This window comes from Octopus sinensis, linkage group LG2 (genome assembly GCF_006345805.1).
Source record: "Octopus sinensis linkage group LG2, ASM634580v1, whole genome shotgun sequence".
Classification (NCBI taxonomy): Eukaryota; Metazoa; Mollusca; class Cephalopoda; order Octopoda; family Octopodidae; genus Octopus; species Octopus sinensis.
Window position 1 is genome coordinate 33,901,777 of NC_042998.1, and position 17,500 is coordinate 33,919,276.

Genomic DNA, 17,500 nt, shown 5'->3' on the forward strand with positions numbered 1-17,500 from the left:
CAGGACTTATTCTTTGTAAGCCTAGTACTTATTCTATCGGTTCCTTTTTGCCGAACCGCTAAGTTACGGGGACGTAAACACACCAGCATCGGTTGTCAGGCGATGTTGGAGAGATAAGCACAGACACACAAACACACACACACGACGGGCTTCTTTCAGTTTCCATCTACCAAATCCACTCACAAGGATTTGGTCGGCCCGAGGCTATAGTAGGAGACACTTGCCCAAGGTGTCACGCAGTGGGACTGAACCCGGAACCATGTGGTTTGAAGCAAGCTACTTAACACACAGCCACTCCTGCGTCTATATATACAGAAAAATCCGTGATATTGGTTCGTCAGTAGTTGTCGACGATGACCAAGAATATCATACGGAAGAAGACGGAGCAAGGTATGTCCGGATGTGACTAATTAGCCCGTTACGAGCTCTGAGGTCTCTGCCGCGGGTCGGGCACATTTGGTCTGTTGGGACTGGAGGCAAGGAATCGGCTCTGAACTTGGGCGTTTTCTGTCTTTGCAATCCTGTTCTGTTCGTAGGGGGTGGCCATGTTGGTTGGTGCACCTTCGCTGAACAGGTTGGTCCTGCGCTTGCGTTTCCTAAGTATCCGTGTTGGCTTCAAAAGCTCTTAGTGAGGCTTTGAATGTATCCTTAGAGGGGGTTTTTTTCTGTCCACCTTGCCTGCGCTTGCTTTCCACCACTTCACTGAAAAACACTTTCTTCAGGATTCGCGTGTCGGGCATTCGAACAAGGTGGCCTTCCCATTTGATTTCCGCCCTCCCCAGCAGTGTGTAAAGGCTCAGCAGAGAGAGAGGACCTTGTTTTGCTAGGTGATTTTTCAACAGCTTTCTCAGGTGGTTCAGAAAGCAAAGAAAACTGCCTGGGATAAAAACCGATAGAACATCTCAGAATGTCACAGTAGGCCGCCCCTGGAGGAGAGCCAAATGGTAAAAGTTGTGTTATTATACAATTTGTCAATCAGAGAATAGGGAAAGTTATCGACGAAAGTAAATGGACACGTGACGATAAGGTGAGATGCAGGCGTGGCTGTGTGGTAAGAAGTTTGCTTCCCAACCATACGTTTTGAGGTTCAATCCCATGCGTTACATCCTGGGCAAGCGTCTTCTATTATAACCCTGGGTCGACAAAAGATTTGGAACGAGAAAATTGAAAGTTCGTCGTGTGTGTTTTTGTTCTTGTCCCCATCACCACCGTTTGACAGCCGGTGTTGGTTTGTTTATGTCTCCCGAAATGTAGCGGTTCGGCAAAACAAACCAATAGCATAAGCACAGAGCTTTAAAAAAATCAGTACGGGGATCGATATATGTTCGACTAAACCGTTTAAGGAGATGCCCCAGCATGGCCGCTGTTCAATGACTGAAACAAGTAAAAAGTAAGAGATTAGATCGAGGTCAACACTAATCCGATAGGCCTATAATCAGATCAGATCAGATTTATCTGTAACTAAACAATTTTTAAAGGCGAACAGTAGCAAAGACTTTACGGTGGTGTTTGGAGGGAGATTTTGGTTCCTATTTCTCGAAGATCGAATGACCTGCAAGAAATAACAATGGCATAGTGGGATTTATTTAGAGCTTTTTTTTTCTTTTGTCTTTGTTGTTATATATTTTTTTTTTTGTTATTTTTCTTTTTACTGTAATGACATGTCATCCCTTCACACCAATTCTTTTGTAGGTGTCGGTAATGAAACACTACTAACAGACAATTAAAACCTGTCAGTGAACTCAAAGTGAAAGGAGTTGACAAAAATAACTCTCGTAACAAACTAGCATGAATTCTCTCCCTTGCATTGCATTTTCCACTAAATTATTTAAATATTTTTAATTTTCGATTTTGTGTTTTTGGTTGGCAAAATTTTTTATGTGAATTCGTGTGTTGAAACAAATCTTTTTTGTGTGTCTTGGGAGGGTGTTTATGCCAACAATAATAACATGTAAGGCGGCGAACTGGCAGAAACGTTAGCAAGCCAGGTGAAGTGCTTAGCGGTATTTCGCCCGTCGCTACGTTCTGAGTTTAAATTCCGCCGAGGTCAACTTTGCCTTTCATCCTTTCGGAGTCGATTAAATAAGTACCAGTTACGCACTGGGGTCAATATATTCGACTTAATCCGTTTGTCTGTCCTTGTTTGTCCGCTCTGTGTTTATCCCCTTGTGAGTAGTAAAGAAATAGGTATTTCGCCGTCGCTACGTTCTGAGTTTAAATTTCGCCGAGGTCGACTTTGCCTTTCATCCTTTCGGGGTCGATTAAATAAGTACCAGTTACGCACTGGGGTCGATATAATCGACTTAATCCGTGTTTGTCCTCTTTGTGTTTAGCCCCATTTTAGTAATAAAGAAATAGGTATTTCGTCTGTTTTCATGTTCTGAGTTCAAATTCGGCCGAGGCCGACTTTGCCTTTTATTCTTTCGAGGTCGATTCAGTACCAGTTACACACTGGGGTCGACTTAGCATCTCCCCATCAAATTTCAGGTCTTGTGCCTATTGTAGAAAGGATTGTTGTTGTTGCTGTTATATTTTGCAAAAGTTTGTGGAATCTCCTTTCTGGTGTGTGTAGATACAAATTTGCTGTAGAGACGAAAAATTATGTAAATTCCAAATCTGATGGCGAAGTCGAACAAATGATTGAGAACATTGATACGAAATGAAGAGAAAAGTTGGGAAACAACGAAATTATATTCTCTTCTCCATAAAGAATTTTGTTAGAATCAAGTAATGAAAAACTGATCAGAAACTCAATAAGCCAGCCATGTCCCACCCGCCATTAAACAAATATTTCGGACATAATAAATTTAATGTTCAGTTTTCTCTTCGTTTGTAAGTGTCATATAAATTTAACTCGCTTCACTCTAGCTTTATACTCGTAACTGTATCAGCGTCATTGATTGAGACTTGTAATCTGTCTTACAGAGAGAAGTAAGATCTAGAAACAATTTGAAATTCACTGCACTTGGTTGGTAATTCTTGAGGAGAAAATCTAAACGCAAACGCCGTTCTCTCCCTTCGTTCACTTTCTCAGCCAGATTTTCACAAAATTTTCAAAGAAGAATCTCTGCTCTTTGAATCATTCAGCACGGTTCCCTTTAATGGCACGCTTATTTATTTGATTTTTTTTTCTTCTTTTACTTGTTTCAGTCATTTGACTGTGGCCATGCTGGAGCACCGCCTTTAGTCGAGCAAATCGACCCCAGGACTTATTCTTTGTAAACCCAGTACTTATTCTATCGGTGTCTTTTGCCGAACCGCTAAGTTACGGGGACGTAAACACACCAGCATCGGTTGTCAAGCGATGTTGGGGGGACAAACGCACACACACACATATATATATATATATATATATATATACGATGGGCTTCTTTTCAGTTTCCTTCTACCAAATCCACTCACAAGGCTTTCGTCGTAGTAGAAGACACTTGCCCAAGGTGCCACGCAGTGAGACTGAACCCGGAACCGTGTGGTTCGTAAGCAAGCTACTTACCACTTTGATTGTTTATCTGTAATGAATGTCGGTTCTGCCACAATGGTAGATAACATCCACAGCAGCAGCAGTCCAAAACATATTTGCAAAGTCTATCTTTTCATGAGATACAACATTGTTGCTAAAACTATTCACATAAGGAATTCTCCTGATGGTTTTTATCAAAGACACACAAACACCAAAATGCATCCATACATTTAAAAGCGAGGAAATATTTGCGAAACATTGCAACAAAATAGCAACCCACTGCAAAGACAAAGGCCTGATATTATTTTTAAGGGGAAGGAAAAAAGATCAAGCACTACTGAAGTAGAGGTTAGCTACTCATCTAAATTGGAGAAAAGATGAACATCTGTAGAGAGCCAATGACAAACTACAGGTATTTTATTCGGGTGAGAAGTTTTCGTCTGTATCTAAAGTCTTTAAGAAGTGTGTTCAACCAAAAAGAGAAAACGGAAATCTTTTCACAAACCATAAAAGCGATGGATGCTGTATTAGTCAATGTATTGTCCGCTGTATAAAAGCTCAGAATTCATACAAGATAATCTACATGCTGGTAGCCAGGTCATTAGTCAGAATTATTTAGAAACAAGGATAGACTTCCAAGGAAAACTCACAAATGTACACACTGCTACAGGCAGTCAAAGCTAACGGAGAATTAAGGGTCTCAGATAAACTGAAATCTGAAATATAGAGAGGTTCCGAGGTAGATGAAAACGACATTGCGAATGTGTAAACACACACCAATATCGCCCAAGTATATATAAAAAAAAAAAACCTCTGATTACAGCCTGCCATTACAGCCACAAGACCTGAAATTTGGGGAAGGGGACTACTAGATTACATCGACCCCAGTGCGTAACTGGTACTTAATTTATCGACTCCGAAAGAATGAAAAGCAAATTCGACCTCGGCGGAATTTGAACTCAGAACGTAGAGGCGGGCGAAATACGGCTAAGCATTTCGTCCGGCGTGCTAATGATTCTTATTTCTTTATTGCTCATAGGGGGCTAAACATAGAGGAGACAAACAAGGACAGACAAAGGGATTAAGTCGATTACATCGAACCCAGTGCGTAACTGGTACTTAATTTATCGACTCCGAAAGGATGAAAAGCTAAGTCGACCTCGGCGGAATTTGAACTCAGAACGTAGCGACGAGCGAAATATCACTAAGCATTTCGTCCGGCGTGCTAACGATTCTGCCATCTCAATAACCCATTCTACTATTGGCACAAGGCTTGAAATGTCGTAAGTGGGGACTGAGTCGATTTTATTGTCCTCGGTACTCAACTGGTACTCCTTTTATCGATGAGAAAGGATGAATGGCAAAGTCGACCTCAGCAGCATTTGAACTCAGAACTCAGAAGACGGACAAAATGCTGCTAGAAATTTTGCCTGGAGTGCTAACGATTCTGCCATCTTGCCAACTTAACAAGAATAAGGGAAAAGAAGAAAAGTGAAATATTTCCGTTTTGACAATCGTTTTAACAGTTGGATATTTCCGATCTTTAAACACTTCATTCTTTCAATTCAAATATAAATTGACGACAGCACATCTTAAAGCTAGTTCTAAGCCGACTAAAAACAATACGTGGCGGAGAAGAGAATTAATATCATTGTCTGATTAGCAACATCAAAATCTTTTTGTATCATCGATGTTCGTTAGAAATATAAATTATTTTACAATCGTTAACCGAAATCCTGACATAACATCAAACTAAGAGGAAGTAACTCTCAAGATTCAATATAGGAGAGTGAAATCTTGACATGGCTTTGCCGAAACGAATTTTAACTAACTGGATTTGTGCGGAACTGCATTTATGAGTCATTTCTCTATACTGTTTATGAACTAACTACCATCTGTGCACAGATCAGCCCTGTCAGCTGCTTAATTTTGTTACAATAGTTGTCGGATTGGTGTATATATATATATATATATATATACACACAAAATACAAAGTTATATCTTGAGATCGCTAGTGATAACAATACTCAAAATATATAACAGACTGGAATTGTAGTGCTCCAAATGAGCTATATTCCACTTGTTAATCTGAGGGGAGGCAATGTTTTATAATTTTAAGCGAGAGAAATATTATATATGCAACATTGATTCTTATATATTTATATATATATTATATGATGTTTATTTATTTATTTATTTATTTATTATATTTTTAAACGTCGGGCTTTATATCTGTGCTGTAGATATAAATGAATATATGAATATATTTGATCTTTCTGTGGATTTTGTAATGTTCCTTTAGTTGCTGCTCACATTGCTCCCCTCAGATTAACAAGTATATATTATATGTATGTGGAGCGCAATGGCCCAGTGGTTAGGGCAGCGGACTCGCGGTCATAGGGATCGCGGTTTCGATTCCCAGACCGGGCGTTGTGAGTGTTTATTGAGCGAAAACACCTATAAGCTCCACGAGGCTCCGGCAGGGGATGGTGGTGATCCCTGCTGTACTCTTTCACCACAACTTTCTCTCACTCTTACTTCCTGTTTCTGTTGTACCTGTATTTCAATGGGCCGGCCTCGTCACTCTCTGTGTCACGCTGAATATCCCCGAGAACTACGTTAAGTGTGCACGTGTCTGTGGAGTGCTCAGCCACTTACATGTTAATTTCACGAGCAGGCTGTTCCGTTGATTCGGATCAACCGGAACCATCATCGTCGTGACCGACGGAGTGCTTCCATATATATATGTTCCGTTGATTCGGATCAACCGGAACCATCATCGTCGTGACCGACGGAGTGCTTCCATATATATATGTTCCGTTGATTCGGATCAACCGGAACCCCCATCGTCGTGACCGACGGAGTGCTTCCATATATAAAGGGCCGGCCTCGTCACTCTCTGTGTCACGCTGAATATCCCCGAGAACTACGTTAAGTGTGCACGTGTCTGGGAGTGCTCAGCCACTTACATGTTAATTTCACGAGCAGGCTGTTCCGTTGATTCGGATAAACCAGAACATCATCGTCGTGACCGACGGAGTGCTCCCATATATATGTTCCGTGATTCGGTCACCGGACCCTCATCGTCGTGACCGACGAGTGCTTCCATATATATATGTTCCGGTGATCGGATCAACCGGAACCTCATCGTCGTGACCGACGGAGTGCTTCCATATATATATATATAACAATATATATATATGGAAGCCTCCGTTGATTCGGATCAACCGGAACCCTCATCGTCGTGACCAGAGAGTGCTTCCATATATATATATATATATATATGGAAGCACTCCGTCGTCACGACGATGAGGGTTCCGGTTGATCCGAATCAACGGAACAATATATATGGAAGCACTCCGTCGGTCACGACGATGATGTTCCGGTTGATCCGAATCAACGGAAAGCCTGCTCGTGAAATTAACATGTAAGTGGCTGAGCACTCCACAGACACGTGCACACTTAACGTTCTCGGGGATATTCAGCGTGACACAGAGAGTGACGAGGCCGGCCATTGAAATACAGGTACAACAGAAACAGGAAGTAAGAGTGAGAGAAAGTTGTGGTGAAAGAGTACAGCAGGGATCACCACCATCCCCTGCCGGAGCCTCGTGGAGCTTATAGGTGTTTTCGCTCAATAAACACTCACAACGCCCGGTCTGGGAATCGAAACCGCGATCCTATGACCGCGAGTCCGCTGCCCTAACCACTGGGCCATTGCGCCTCCACATACATATATATATATACTTGTTAATCTGAGGGGAGGCAATGTGAGCAGCAACTAAAGGAACATTACAAAATCCACAGAAAGATCAAATATATTCATATATTCATTTATATCTACAGCACAGATATAAAGCCCGACGTTTAAAAAAATAATAATAAATAAATAAATAAATAAATAAACATCATATAATATATATATAAATATATAAGAATCAATGTTGCATATATAATATTGAATTTACGCTTAAAATCATAAAACATTGCCTCCCCTCAGATTAACAAGTGGAATATAGCTCATTTGGAGCACTACAATTCCAGTCTGTTATATATTTTGAGTATTGTTATCACTAGCGATCTCAAGATATAACTTTGTATTTTGTGTGTATATATATATATATATATAATTTGTGCTACATATTTAAAACTACCTACGAGAGCAATCCGATCCATTACATTTTGGAAAATTTTTGTGATACTTTTTATGAAATCTAATTTGTTACCGTAGACGGGCAATGATTGAGTGATTAGTAATATCTTACTCTACTGAGTCCAAATTCTACTTTAAAGTCATTTTCGTTTCTTCAGAGTTGATTAAACTAGTACCAACAATAGGCGCAGGAGTTGCTGTGTGGTAAGTAGCTTGCTTATCAACCACATGGTTCCGGGTTCAGTCCCACTGCGTGGCATCTTGGGTAAGTGTCTTCTGCTATAGCCCTGGGCCGACCAATGTCTTGTGAGTGGATTTGGTAGACGGAAACTGAAAGACGCCTGTCGTATATATGTATATATATGTATGTGTGTGTGTGTTTGTGTGTCTGTGTTTGTCCCCCTAGCATTGCTTGACAACCGATGCTGGTGTGTTTACGTCCCCGTCACTTAGCGGTTCGGCAAAAGAGACCGATAGAATAAGTACTGGGCTTACAAAGAATAAGTCCTGGGGTCGATTTGCTCGACTAAAGGCGGTGCTCCAGCATGGCCGCAGTCAAATGACTGAAACAAGTAAAAGAGTAAAAGAGAATACACTGGGCATGAGGAAGCCCCACCCCATCCCACCGACTTTGTTTCTTCATAATTCCAGAAAAATGGATTTGTTTAATGAAATTCTATACAAATACGATTCAGATTGTGTAGATTACCATTATATCGGAATTTATTGAGAAAACGTTTTCCTGTGGGTGGGGAGAGGAGTTTTGGAAAATTCGCATAGAAGTTGGCTTTGCTTCTTCATAACTTTCAGGAAAAAAAAATAAGTGTGGGGCATTTTTAAATGAAATTTTCAATAAACACTTTTCAGGGTGTGAAAATTACAATTATATCTGAATTTAAGATGAAAAAAAAAAATTTGTGGCCTCGCACACTGACACACATCACAATTTGTATAGCGCTTGATTCTGTGTGTATACATGTGATGTATGTCAGTGTGTATGTGTGCGAAGCCGCCAATTTTCCTTTTTTTTTTTTCATCTTAAATTCCGATATAAACGTAATCTACGCTCTTTGAAAGGTATTTAGAAAAGATTTCATTTTTTGAAAAAACAAAACAAAACACTTTTCTGAAAGCTATGAGGAAACAAATCCGATTCATGTGAATTTTCAAAAACTCATCTCCCCACCCACAGAAAAAGGTTTTCACAACAAATTCCGATATAATCGGAATCTACACCATTCAAAGCATATTTGTAGAAAATTTGATTAAAAAATATCCAATTTTCTGGAAGTTATGAAGAAACAAAGTCGATGGGTGGGGGCAGAGTTGTGCGTGTGTCATATCATCATCATTCATCATTGTTCGACCGTGGTCGAGACAATGGAATTTACCATGCTACGCCAGACTTCACGGTCCATCATGGCATTACAGAGGTCCTGTTGCTGGATGCCTGTATCCCTGGAGATTACATCAGGGTAGGAGAGTGTGCGCCCTCTGGTATTGCGAGCAGATAGCTTCCAGAGGAGAAGAGTAGAAATTACTTCTTTTTCAGCTCTACAACAATGTCCAGCAAATTGGACTCTCCTACCTTTCACAAGAGATGACACAGGTGGTAGTTTCCCATATATTTGCATTTTGGTTGGATGGCGCTCCCACGAGAGATTTTGAGCTCTCATAAGGAGGCGAGTGTAGGTTCCATCCAACCGCCTCTCAAGCTTCTTTGATAGCGTCCAGGTTTCTGAGCCATATAGTAGAATTGGTTCGACTGCACAGAGAGTAAATTAAAGACAGCTTTGAACTTAATCCTTGTGGTCCGATTAGTTGTATTTTGTAGGTGTTTTGGTTTGTTTTGTATAATTTGTTTTTAACAAAGTATTTTTTCGAAGTTGGGTTTTAATTGCGATGGAACCAAACTGGTTTTTATAAGGTTTGATTATAAATAAAAATTATATTGTTTAAATGGTAACCGGTAATAAAGTCAAAGGAAAAAAAAGTCATAGTAAGTCACAATTTTGGCTAGGAAAATAAGTCGCAGGGAAAAAAGTCACAATTTATGGTATCAGGATAAAAGCCCCTAAGATACCCCATCCCGCCTATGACAAATCCCCCTTCCCGGACAAAACCTCTTATCAAACAATAATTAAAAACAAAAAAAAAAACTGAAATATTAGTTTTTTGGTGAGTTTTGTATTCAAGCGAAAAAAGAACTTTCACTTTCTACGTATCACTTTTTAAGATGAAACGGTTTTTTAATAATATCCTGTCTAGTTTTAATCGTCAGTATTGTCAAGCTGAATTGGAATAGTTTACAATGCTTCTTAATCGGGGGTCCTCTGGGATCCAGAGGAGTTTTTTTTTTTTGTTAAAAATTGTGCCATAAATTGTTTATACTTCTATAATGCACAAAATATTCTAGCAATTTTTTTATGCAATACCTAATAATATTTAATAATAAAGATATAATAGGATTCTTTAAACATTGAATAGCTATGAGGGTCCACCAAGATAAAATAGATATCGAAGGGGTCCGTAGATAAAAATTAGTTGAGAACGACTGGTTAAAAGTAATAATTCCATGAAAACTAGAACCGTTTAATGTTAAAGTATGCCATAATCACACCGAATTTACACAACATTATCTGAAAAATAATTGAAGTGGCTGTGTGGTAAATAGCTTGCTAACCAACCACATGATTCTGGGTTCAGTCCCACTGCATGGCACCTTGGGCAAGTGTCTTCTACTATAGCCCCGGGCTGACCAAAGCCTTGTGAGTGGATTTGGTAGACGAAAACTGAAGGAAGCCCGTCGTATATATGTATATATATATTTGTGTGTGTGTATATATGTTTGTGTGTCTGTTTGTCCCCACAGCATCGCTTGACAACTGATGTTGGTGTGTTTACATTCCCGCAAATTAGCGGTTCGGCAAAAGTGACCGATAGAATAAGTACTAGATTTACAAAGAATAAGTCCTGGGGTTGATTTGCTCAACTAAATGAGGTGCTCCAGCATGGCCACAGTCAAATGACTGAAACAAGTAAAAGAGAAAATGTAGCATCCATCTCACATTGCATCCATACATGCGCCAAAATTGTACAGTTTCCCACCTGCGAAGGAGCGAAGTAGGATGTGTCGAAACGATCGTTATGATCAATAAAGCCTTTCTGTATATTCCATTTTCCACTCAACGTACACTGAGGGATTCCTGAGGCAGATCCAGCAACAATTGTGCAATTATCGTGGATGATGTCCATAGGCATGTAAATTTTAAACTGTGTGTGTGTGTGACCGACCACCGCTTAACCAGCAAAAAGCTTCGATGATAATAAGTATTGGGGTCGATCCGTTCAACTAAAAATTTCTTCAAGGTGGTGCCCCAGTATGGCCTCAGTCTAAAAATTGAAACAAGTAATGTATATCACACTCGCTTACATTTCACCCTCCTCTACATTCCGTTCACAAATATCAACTTAGAAATGAACTCAGCTTTTGAAAACCACATCCTCTAAAAGAGGATGTGGTTTTCAAAAAATCAGTTACAGCACATACCAAAGAAACTAAAATCATAAAATCCGCCACAATTGTTAGGCTTAACAAAATCTGATTCTTCACAAATATAACCCTGCTAAATCTTCATCCCTAAAACGAGATTTCCTTTCAAGAACAGGAAATACTTCAGCCTTAAACAGTTGCTATCTCTCAGCAAAATCTCAAGTAAGATCCTCATGAATGTGTTCCTCATTTCTCAGATGGTACCGACACTGCACACGCAAATATTCTTCCTAGACCTCACCCAAAAAGTGATTCGAATGATTAGCAAAAGACTTATAGCGATGATTCGAAACCGAACCGCTAGGTAGGTGATCATACATCAAAACCTATCACAGTAGTTTCACGTGACCAGTCTATTAAGCGACCAATCAGCATTAAGCCATTGTGAGATTCACTCTTCTAGAACCTTCTTTTTGTGCCCTATAGAAGAGCCGCTTTTTGGCGTCTACACATTTGCAAAGCATTGAGAGTGGCCAACTCCTTCACAAATCTCACCTCATGCCAGGCAGAATGTTGAGCGATATGTTAGATCCATCTTTCCCAGATCAAACAATTGCAGATATTTGCGTAGACGTCTCCAGGTTCTTGGACAGACTGAGCTAAACATTCCCACAATGTCTTATAAGTAACAACTTCGAATGCAGCGCGGTTTTCCCTTCTTTTCTCTCGCAGGATGTAATTATTGCTGCTGTTAGTTGTCAAAGACTAACGTAGTTTTGACTTAATGTGTGCGAGAATAAAATCTTTTCGTGGGTGTTGTTCAATTACTCCTTTACGCAGCCCATGAAACATATTTTCATTCATCAACTCAACCAGTTATCCCCATGTATCATCCAATACACATACAAACCACTCAAACGACAGACTCATTTATCGACACTCTTCAACTTAGTTTAGGCGCATTATTCCGTTGCAACCAATTATTTTGGCTGGACTAGCAAGTTCAATAATGTTTCTGTCCAATGCACTTTCGGTTTTGCACCATTCCTGCAGTTTCTCCTCTAGAATAGTCGCAACAAACTTCGACTGAGAATTGTAGTTCCTTGAAATATCCTCCCTATATCGTTTTTATTTTTCCATAAAATGTCCACTTTCGTTGGTCATTTTATGGAAAGAAAATAATAGCTAATAAAAAAGTAAAAACATTAAAAAAGAACGATAACCAGATTCTGAAATGGTCCATTAGAAGATACCCCGCTCCTTTTCCTGTACATCAAAAGTATAGAAAGACGGTGTCTACATTTCATTTTACTTCAGCCACAGCTAGGCTTTGTAATAATTCATTTTTTTTTTACTCCTATGGCTGTGCTTCAAATATTATTTAATGATAAGCTGTTAAAAACACAAATATTCAAATTAGGCAACCCTCTAAAGTATTAGATAATAATAATAATAAAAAACATTGTGTACAGTGCTCAGGTGCACTACAACTCATCTAAAGTGTATGTATAATCAGGTGTAGTTTCGGCGGATTTCGGAAAGCACGAGGGCCTTAAAGGATGCGGTGTCATGGCAGTCAAAACTATTAGCTGCTTTATATAAAAGCTAAGATTGTATGCTGTTAATGAAGAAAAGAAGTTGGGTATGTTTTCTTCGATGAGTGATCAACGAATTGTGAACCCTTAAAAAAATTAATTTAGGCCATATATGTTAACCAAACTACTTTCACTTTGTCTAAGTTTAACTACTACTAAGTTAAACCGTATTTAACTAAGTTAAATACGATTGAATATTTTTATTCACTCCATGCTGCGGCCAACTTTTGTCATACAAGATTTGTTTTGTACAATTAAAATTATTCTTTGTGTTGTCACTCTATTCTCCTATTTAAAAGCCTTTAAAAAAATTTAATTTCTAGTGTTGTGCGGGAACCATCATACCAAAGAATAGACCTAACGTTTCTCTGTGTCGTAAAAGGCGACTAAAAGAGGTTCAGGTAGGATTTGCACCCCACCCTCGTAAAACCCTCACCAGCAACAACTACCCAAGCAAATCTATGGGTTGGAGGGTTGTCGTTTGAATGGTGCAAAGGTGTCATCCGCCAGGAGCAGGGAATCGCCAATAAATGGTGGAAGCAGCGACTTGCTGTTCCATCGCATTCCCCTGTACTACTACTACTACATCCTGAACAGAATCTATGAGTTCGTTCGGTCAACTAGAAATGGCAGCCAAAATCTGTAATCATACACAAAAAATAACTGCGACAAAAATATTCCACAGCGCCATACCTTAAGAAGTATTATGTCCGAAACGTCATAACTCATTCTTTCCTTTTGGATCAACCTAATAATATTCACTGAGAACGTCTCTTGTACCTTTGTCTGTGTTTTAGCTCTTTGTATTTGCTTTCCACGACGGGCGAAATGCGTAGCCGTATTTCGTCTGCCGCTACGTTCTGAGTTCAAATTCCGCCGAGCTCGACTTTGCCTTTCATCCTTTCGGGGTCGATAAATTAAGTACCAGTTACGCACTGGGGTCGATATAATCAACTTAATCCGTTTGTCTGTCCTTGTTTGTCCCCTCTGTGTTTAGCCCCTTGTGGGTAGTAAAGAAATAGGTATTTCGTCTGTCTTAAAGACGTTCTGAGTTCAAATTCCGCCGAGGTCGACTTTGCCTTTCATCCTTTCGGGGTCGATTAAATAAGTACCAGTTGCGCACTGGGGTCGATATAATCGACTTAATCCGTTTGTCTGTCCTTGTTTGTCCCCTCTGTGTTTAGCCCCTTGTGGGTAGTAAAGAAATCGGTATTTCGTCTGCCGCTACGTTCTGAGTTCAAATTCCGCCGAGGTCGACTTTGCCTTTCATCCTTTCGGGGTCGATAAATTAAGTACCAGTTACACACTGGGGTCGATATAATCGACTTAATCCGTTTGTCTGTCCTTGTTTGTCCCCTCTGTGTTTAGCCCCTTGTGGATAGTAAAGAAATATATTTGTATTTGCTTTCTGCCACACACACACACACACGCGCGCATATGGGGCAGGGCAAAATTGGAAACTGAGGCAAAACGAGTAATTTCGTTTCCTAGTTCTTTTCTCCTTCCTATTTGAAATCATTACACTGCATGTATTGCATCATCTTTGGGAGTTAAAATTGGTCAGCATAGTTGTTGTTGAGGTTGACAAAGTTTGAAACAATCAGGTGACATGCGTTTTTATTTATTTTTCTCCAAGAAATATTCCCTCAACTTTGACCCAATAGTAACTGAGGTGCGTAATAAAATATCCGAAGTGCCACACAATGGAACTGAATCCAGGACCATGTGGTTAGGAAGTAAGTTTCTTATCACAGAAGACACTCCTGCGCCTAAATATATATTATTTTTTTCTTGTTTCTGTCATAAGACTGTGGCCATGCTGGGGCACCGCCTTCAATTTTTTTCTCTCCTTGTTTCTTTTCTGTGTATCTTTCTGTCGAAGAGCGTAGGCTCGAAACGTAAAAGACTTGTTTTATTTCTATTCCTGAGCGCTATACTAATACAATTGTTTGTACTCCACCTGCCTTCGTCTTTTGTTTATTTTCGTAAACCTTCCCGTTATATATATATATATATATATATATATATATATATATGTATGTATGTGTGTGTGTGTGTGTGTGTGTATATATGTGTGTGTATATATGTGTGTGCATATATATATGTGTGTATATATATGTGTGTGTGTATATATATATATATATATATACACATACGTATGTTAATGTCTGTATATTTATGTGTATGTGTTTATGTATTTTGACTGGTTTTACTCATCAGATTGCGGCCATGTTGGGGCCCCGCCTTGGATTTTTTTTTTTTAGTTGACCTAAACCACCCCAGTTCTTTTTGTATTTTTTAGACTGGTATTATGCTACCGGTCGCTTTAGCCGAACCGCTAGGTTACGGGAACGTAAACACACCAGCTCCGGTCATCAAGCAGCGAGTGGGAACAGACACGCACACACGTGTGTATACGCGCGCGCGACGAGCTTATTTCAGCTTCCATCTACCAAATCCACTCACAAGGCTTTGGCCGGCTGGAGGCTATAGAAGAAACTTGTCGAAGGTGCCACACTGTGGGATCGAATCCAGGTTGAAAAAAAAAAAGCCGCGGTAATAAATTCACAGGAAATAGTCACAGGGGTTTTTGTCCGGGGCGGGGTCCGAGAGGGGGTTGTCTGGATCTCATAAATTAACTGACTTTTTTCCAAGCCAAAATTGTGACTTTATTACTAGTGCTTATTTAATCAACCCCGAAAGGATGAAAGGCAATGTCGATCTCGGCGGAATTTGAACACCGAACGTCTTTAAGACAGACGAAATACCTGTTTCTTTAATACCCACAAGGGGCTAAACACAGAGGGGACAAACAAGGACAGACAAACGGATTAAGTTGATTATATCGACCCCAGTGCGTAACTGGTACTTAATTTATCCACTCCGAAAGGATGAAAGGCAAAGTCGACCTCAGCGTAATTTGAACTCAGAACGTACTGTGACTTTTTTTCCTGCAATTTTATTACTGGTCACTATGGGGATCGACTAGAATTTCCATCTCGCCTCCCATTTAAAGGGAAAAAAAAAAGTCTCGATAGTATAAGAGACATCGGATATTGTTGTGAAAGGCCCAGGGTATGTGTGTGTGTGTGTGTGTGAGGAGACAGCGAGGACGAAAGAAAAGAATGTTTATGGAGGAATAATTTTGATTAGAGCCAAAATGTGTGAGGAGAAGAGAGGATGAGGTGGAGGAGAGCAAACGACTTCCTAGTATTGTCATCAACACTGCAATTAGGAGTTAATTATAGTGTTAAGGTTTTGAAACTAAGTCAGGCAACAAACTATATAGTCAGAAATACTAATTTCGAAGTTATTTGAAACTTGCGTGAAATAAAATAAATAACAATAAATTATTCAAAATTGACGCTTTCTTTTTTTTTACTGTACTTTGAAAGATCCGGCATTTACCAAAGCATCGACGTAAATACATATTCTCTCCGGAATGATCTGAAAATAGCAACAAAACTTTGCTTTTATTAGGTTCTTAGGTCGATGTAGCAACGATAGCATTGGATTAAATATTTGTAACAACAGTGATTTCTTTTTTTAAATATCTAGTAGCATTTAGTTCCGTTCCTCTACCTTCCGAAGTCTAACTGTCGAGATCGTATTTGTCTTTTATCGCATCAGAGTGAATGAATAAAAGCAAAACTGTTTCCTGGTATCGGTTCGAAAAAATAGTTAATTACACTGTATGTTACTAAGCTTTACTGTGTTTTCCTAAAAATCGGATTGTTATTTCGTTTCGTTGCTTCTATATTATTTGTTGAGCGACTCCTGATTAAAGTAATTCCTCGCCGCTACCACACCACCGGTTCTTTAATCAAGCAGGAACAGAATTACATTTTAGTCGTAACCTATTCGTTCAGTCGTTCGTAATGGTTCAGGAACGATGATAATATCTTCATGTGACTATTTTAGTTGGAATATGCTCGTCATGTGACACCCGAGTATTACCTCAGTGTCATTAATACGGGTGTTTTGTGTCAATTCATTCTATTCTTGGGAATTTCTCAGGATAAAAAAAAAAAGAAAAAGATTCCACCGGTTGAAACGTTGTTTTGTCACCAGCAGTTTTTCAACACAGAGAAATATCTTTTACTTTTTATTATGTTAATGAAATTGTGTGTCCGGTGTGGAAAATATCATGAAGTAAAACTATGCAAGAAAAGAAAAACAGCATTCTCATCGAAGCAATAACTAATCGATCGATTTGTTATCCTTTATTTAATCAAAACTAAAAAGGCACAAGTTAGAAGAAAAAACAAAACGAAAAGGTAATTTTGTTAATATCGAAATAATGTCGCTATCATTTTCTCCTCTATATAATACGGATATGATTATTTTGACAATTTTATTTCACGCTTTTTTAACAGTTGTCATTTATTTATTTCTGCTTTGTTTCTCAACAATTTTAGCGAGAAGATATGAATAGAAGACGGTCAGAAACTGCCCCTTTACTCGGAGCCTACCATCGCCGATATTCAGCCAGCGAAGACGAAAGACGGGATCGTGCCTCTGAGGTTAGTTGAAACAGACACGTACCTGTTCGGTTCTTATGTAATCAGATTTCTTTCTCAATTAATTTGCTTCCAAACTTTTTGAGTTTGTTCTGCATAAACACCAGCTACACCCATATCTGACTATTTTCACTTATACTTTGTTTAAAATAATTAATTGTATATATAGACCTGTTTCTTTTTTTTGTTTGTATCTATCTCTGTTTGTGTTGATTGGAAGAAAAATACCCTTCCTGCTAAAAGTACAACAACAACAAAAAAAGAAAAACCTATGTTACA

General features: G+C 39.2%; 1 protein-coding gene across 2 annotated transcripts in view; it reads left to right on the forward strand.

Annotated features, from left to right (window-relative positions):
- The first annotated feature begins 16,216 nt into the window (after positions 1 to 16,216).
- The window catches only part of LOC115232332 (H(+)/Cl(-) exchange transporter 7), an 89,497-nt gene continuing 88,213 nt past the window's right edge, over positions 16,217 to 17,500 (forward strand). The window contains exons 1-2 of one of the 2 annotated variants that reach the window (XM_029802160.2): positions 16,217 to 16,978; positions 17,120 to 17,224. In XM_029802160.2, coding sequence (XP_029658020.1) covers positions 17,129 to 17,224 — 96 coding nt within the window. In that variant the 5' untranslated portion in view covers positions 16,217 to 16,978; positions 17,120 to 17,128. Of the gene's footprint in view, positions 16,979 to 17,119; positions 17,225 to 17,500 lie in introns of those variants that run through there. The other variant, XM_029802161.2, reaches the window with a different exon arrangement.